General features: G+C 41.7%; 1 protein-coding gene across 2 annotated transcripts in view; it reads right to left on the bottom strand.

Annotated features, from left to right (window-relative positions):
- tnfrsf11a (tumor necrosis factor receptor superfamily, member 11a, NFKB activator) overlaps positions 1–6,000 on the bottom strand; it is a 34,508-nt gene that overhangs the window by 21,531 nt on the left and 6,977 nt on the right. Inside the window, exons 2-4 of one of the 2 annotated variants that reach the window (XM_080417957.1) lie at positions 2,930–3,008; positions 1,738–1,863; positions 811–957 (exon numbers count right to left, since the gene is read on the bottom strand). In XM_080417957.1, the coding sequence (XP_080274083.1) occupies positions 811–957; positions 1,738–1,863; positions 2,930–3,008 (352 nt within the window). Of the gene's footprint in view, positions 1–810; positions 958–1,703; positions 1,864–2,929; positions 3,009–6,000 lie in introns of those variants that run through there. The other variant, XM_080417958.1, reaches the window with a different exon arrangement.

Raw genomic sequence — 6,000 nt, 5'->3', positions numbered from 1 at the left:
GTTAAAACATCAGAGGCCGTCTCAAGCGGACTTGAGCCACGGGAGGCACCGCCGTGCAAGCTAAAGCGAGCGTTGTGAAGTCCGCTTTGAGCCGACTCAGTCCGAGGTATGTCATGATAGGCACAGAATCGTAAATCATATATTCCCCGAAAGTCATACTCTGACTTTTTTTCTGACTTCACGCCACATTTTGACGTTTGGTCAAAATGTTCCCAAAAAGTCAAAATATGGCTTTTTTTTTGTGAGACAGCCTGTTTTAACCACTTAAACCCCAGCATCCGTATTGTGGGGAAATCTTTTGCAGGAAAATAGCTCGCAACGCAACGCGCTGTGAACTTTGCCAATCGACTATTTTCAGTGAATGCTTTTCCCGCAATAACAGAAAACCGAAAAGACACTAGTATGGAGCCCTGAGGGACTCCAGTCAACCATATATAGGGTTTAAGTGGGGTTAAGCCCTATAGAACAGGGGGGTTTCAACTGATTCTGAGCCAAGGACCACCGTCCTGAGTCATGCCTAAAGCACCGGTCACACACGATAACTACAAATATTTGTTTGTTTTAAAACATCTCTAATTGAAGTGGATGTCAGAGTCCACACCACAACTATAATGAGACAACTACAGACGTAAATGATATCGTTGTTACTTTCAGCACGATTTTATGAATGATAGAGACAATGACAGCCAATAAAACACATTAGAAGGACATCAATTCACTCAAGTGTGTGTGTGCGCGTGCGTGCGTGCGTGCGTGCGTGCGTGCGTGCGTGCGTGTTTAAGTGTCTAAGTGTGTGTTTGTCTCTCTCACCTGGATCAGCCTCCAGTCCTTGTCCAGGTCTACAGACAGGGATCTTCTCACAGTACTCACAGTTGATGGTGGAACACTGTAAGTTGGGTCGACAGTGGCAGGGCTCCTCTGCTAGGAGGTTCTCAGGCCGGGGCATGAAACCCTTACCTGGAGGGCAAAGGTAAAGGCCAAAGGTCAGGGCAGAGCCAAATGACCCATAAAGGGAGTGAGAGTGTACAAATGAACGAAATGGACCCGTTACAGACTATTTTGTGCATGTCATAATAGGTAAACATTCGGCGAGCTCACAACGCATCACGTTGCGATGGGTTGTGAGCTTGTAGATCAGCTATTTTGGCTGTTTATATATCGGGTTGAAGTGATTCATTCAACTTGACTAATACAGTAAGCTCCCAATTCCTCAAAAATATAAATAAATTCCTTTATTTGTTTTTAGGAAATCGTTTTATAATGTTTTATACTTTAATGTTTTATAGAGGTCAGAAATATGAGACATGATGAGTGCCTTCAAATAAAATATTACATTAGATACTGATATTTTAGTAAAAGGTCTCAAAGTGATGTGGAAAGGCTGGTATGGGTAACACTTTACTTAAAGGTTGGGTCTATAATGCATTATAATACTCTTATAAGACTTCATAACACTCAATATAAATGTTTATAATTATGCAACTTATAACTAGATTTATGACGTATTATGGTGGTCATAATGCATTACAAGCTCAGTGGAACAGCACATTATAACTATCACATAGTCAGTTATAAAGCGTCTTTGTTATAAGTCGTTATGCATAATTATAAACATTTGTAACGAGTGTTATAAAAGTGCATTATAAAGCATTATAAAGGCGATTATAATGCATTATAGACCCGACCTTTAAGTAAAGTGTTACCCTGGCGTGTTGTTTATGAACATTTGGTACGGACCCTCATCACAGATCTTCTGCTGCAGACAGAGGGTCTCCTGGGTCCATCCAGGCTGGTATTCACCACGGTCACATTTACGACACCTGGTCTCCTTAGACTCTGTACATTCAGCGAACACACGGGAGCCTAACGACGGGGAGAGCGACAGTTAGTTTGTATGTGCAGCAGAGAGAGAGAGAGAGAGAGAGAGAGAGAGAGAGAGAGAGAGAGAGAGAGAGAGAGAGAGAGAGAGAGAGAGGGGGGGGGGCGGTGGGGGGTGGCTGACTAAAGACCTAATCAGTCTTGAAAAACAGGAATTGAAACAAAAATGACTAAAATTAGTTCCTTATCCTCTGCCCCACACTTCTACTAGGAAAAAATACAGTATGCGTGGGTGGGTGTGTGTTGTGCATGTGCATGTGCATGTGCATGTGCATGTGCATGTGCATGTGCATGTGCATGTGCATGTACATGGTGGGTGGGTGGGTGTGTGTGTGTGTGTGTGTGTGTGTGTGTGTATGGAATAGTGTACTGTACAGTATGTACGTATTAGAGTGCATGAACAAATGAGTTGGCATGTCTTAGTATGTCAAAATAGGAGGTGTGTGTTTCTATTTGGAGTCTACATGTTCCCGTTTTATACATCCTTCCTCCTTTCATTCAGGAACTGTGTGTGAGCATGGGAACGGACTGTTTTATGCAGCTTCCATTGAGTAAATTGGGAGAGAAGACTCACTTCCAATTTCCGCCGTATTATGAAGACTCACCTCTTCAGACTCAACCTCAGCCCTTAACACTTGACCTAGTTATGAAGCCCATACAGAGTATATGCCGTGGTCATGTTTTTGTTACTTAGGCTTGTTTTTTTCTTGACCACAACGTTAAAAATGTAATTAGCATGTTATTTAGACAGATGCTAGGATCATTGTTTACCTGGTATCCTTCAATGTACAGATTATTATTTTTGACAGTATATTGTTTAGGCTGATGCCAAGTCATCCTAGTTGAGACATTACACTGTCTCTCTGCATTCAATGTGTTTACATGGCTTATTAAGAGTCTGCTAAATCCCTGAAATGTAAATTGTAAAATATGTGACTAACACGCCATTTCATTTGTAAAGGTACTAAGAGTCCAGTGTGTGTGTGTGTGTGTGTGTGTGTGTGTGTGTGTGTGTGTGTGTGTGTGTGTGTGTGTGTGTTGTGTTATTCACCTGGTCCACACTTTTCACAACATTTCGAGTCTTTCAAGTACTGGTTTTTGCCACATTGGAGGGATTTGGAGAGGCTCGTCTGAAATATAATAATGATAATAATTTATTTATAATGCAACTCAAAATGCTTCACAGAATAAAAACATAAGAAGCAAACATGAACACAAACATGTAAAACAGACATGAAATAAAACAAGTAAAAGTTGAATTAAAACTCATTCAGTGCCACTGGCCAAAATTCATTGTAAAAAAAAGTGCCATTCAGTGCCACAGCCAAAATTCATTGTAAAAAAAAAGTGCTTAGGAGCCGAGATACAGCCTTTTTCAGTAAGAAGTTAAACAAGTGAATGGAGCAGAACATTTTCAAATCATCATATCTTGGGTTCTTTTAAAAAAATATATATATATATATTATTTTTATTTTTATTTTTATTTATTTTTGACGTTTTAGACGTCCAGTGGCACAGGGCTTATTACAACGGACGTTTTAGACGTCCAGTGGCACTGAATGAGTTGGGAAGATTAAAAAGATAAGTTTCTAAATGTCTGTTAAAATATCAAGATAGAAAAGTCCTCTATAGTTATAGTTACTATAGGTGGGCCGCCAAATCTTTGTGTGACAGGAACTTTTTTACATTTACCTGTCACGGTCTGAGTCAGGGCAGAAATAGTGCAGGAGAGACAGAGGCTGAACAGGTCGGTTTAAAGGGTTTATTGACTAAAAGACAGGAACACAAACTGGTGGAACTAAACTCAAGACACAACACACGTAACATATCACAAAGAACCAGCAACCAAACACTGGGAACAGGGAGGTATAAATGCACAAGGACTAACTAGACACAGGTGAACACAACTGGACAATCAACACTGGCATAGGCTGGGGAACTAAGAGGACACAGGTGGAAACACTGGCAATCACAAGACCGGTTAGACAAGGCAGGCACAGAACTACAGGGGCAGACAGGAAAACACAGAACAATACTACAAAATAAAAGGTACACAAAAGCAGGGCAAACAACAGAGTAACAAATAACAAGACTGGATACAGAACAAAGGCCTAATAAGTCCAAGACCTTAAAAGGGCAGTCAAAGGCTAAATAATAAAGTCAAAGTCCAAGGTCCGAGGAGCGGACCGTGACAGAACCCTAGCATCCCTATTCTGGAGGGAACATTGGCTGCAAATATCTCTCAGCTAAGGGGTCCTTGGCCTGAAAAAACAACAACAAAACAACAAAAAAAGCATTGAAGACACTTGGTCTACTCTAGAGGATGCAAGTAAATATAAGCAAAAACAAGCAGCTACCTGTCTGCTACAGGTAACCCCATCACTAATGAGGAATGCACCATCCAGGGTACACTTTCTTATTTAACCATGATTTAAGCCATTAACTTCATGTCATTTGACAAATAGCAAAAATAGCTGATCTACAAGTTTATAAAGCGTCAAATCGTGACATTTCGTAAGCTTGAAGAGAAGCGTGTAGTCCAGCTTGTAGATCAGCTAGAGTTTTTTTTTACATGCCCAAAATATGGACGCCTGGTTGTAAAGTGGTAACTATTCATACATTCGCCACAGGAGTTGGCTGTCGACCATCGTCACTCAACTATTATAGTCCATAATAACTATATATCATATAGTCAACATTGTCAACAGTTCGTTTCTCACATTCACAAAAGGTCAATAGTGGAGACATGAGTAAGTAATGAGGGAAAGTGGTTGGTAACAATTCCCAAACTCTTTGCCCAGGAATACTTTCCATCTCTCAGAAGCACACAGCTGAGGAAATCCTCCAAGATGGTGAACCAGACTCTAACAGTGGCCCGCTTTACGCACAGCACTCAAGTCCTTGTAAATAATGTTTGAACTCCTGACTGCAGACTACCACAGGGTGGTCCTGAGCCCACCAGTGGGCTGTTACACTGCAAACACTGGTGAATACTGAAGCATTGGGGGCTAGTGTGAAATAGGCACATGCACGCACACACTCACGCACATGCACACACACACACACACACACACGCACGCACGCACGCACACGAACACACAAACCACCGTCAACTGAAGGGCGGATGACCAACTAGCCAAGTTGCTGAATTAGAGAATGTGAATGTTGTGTTAGAAAATAGGCCGTGGCCACAGCCTCTTTGTGAGGGTCAAGTTTAAAAGGCCGACTTTTTTCTTCTTTCTCCCTCCAGATATTGAAATGTAGAAACAACAGCCTATATATGCACGTCCACCAAGATGTCTGACTCTTACAATGAACCTCACTTATTCTTCCTGAAACGGTCCTCTTATGTCTTTCTTTCTTTATATCTCTCTCTTTCTTACTAACTCGCTTGCACACACACACACACACACACACACACACACACACACACACACACACACACACACACACACACACACACACACACACACACACACACACACACACACACACACACACACACACACACACACACACACACACACACACAGCTGGCCTAGTAAGTACTATAACTATAACTATAAAGATATGTTTTTTTTAAATCAAGCAGATGGCAGATTCACACCACAACCATAACAAAGCATACTGCTATCTTTATAGCTGTAGCGCTCGGTGTGAGAGGCCCGTTAGACAAAGATAGATCAGGCTTGGTGTTTGCAGAGACAGTGAATCAATGAATCACGTCTCTCCTCTGACCGTGAGCGACACTCTGACCGCTCAGAGAGGAGGCCAAGACGGACAGACACAGTGACTACTGCAGGACAGTGGTTCCCCAAACCACAAGGGGTCCTTAAGGGGAAAATATGTTGTGGCCGAGACCCCCATCAGAGCAGATTTGTGTTGTTAAAATGTTTTCAACGTTATTAAAAAGAAATTCCACAATTCTTCAACATTTATCCAAATCTTTCAAAACGTGTCTCACAACCTCGCAACGTGTCACGATGTGCGAGCTTGTAGATCTATTGTTTTCGAATAGCCCAAGTACAAAGCGATTAAGTGGTTCAACTGATTTTTGTTAATACATTAACTCATCTTGCTGGGGACCCCCTGAAACTCCCTCAAGGACCTTTTGGGGGTCCC

This window comes from Gymnoscopelus braueri, assembly GCF_963280865.1.
Source record: "Gymnoscopelus braueri genome assembly, chromosome: 21".
Classification (NCBI taxonomy): Eukaryota; Metazoa; Chordata; class Actinopteri; order Myctophiformes; family Myctophidae; genus Gymnoscopelus; species Gymnoscopelus braueri.
Note: the sequence above shows the minus strand (reverse complement) of the source record. Positions and strands in the feature narration are given on the sequence as shown.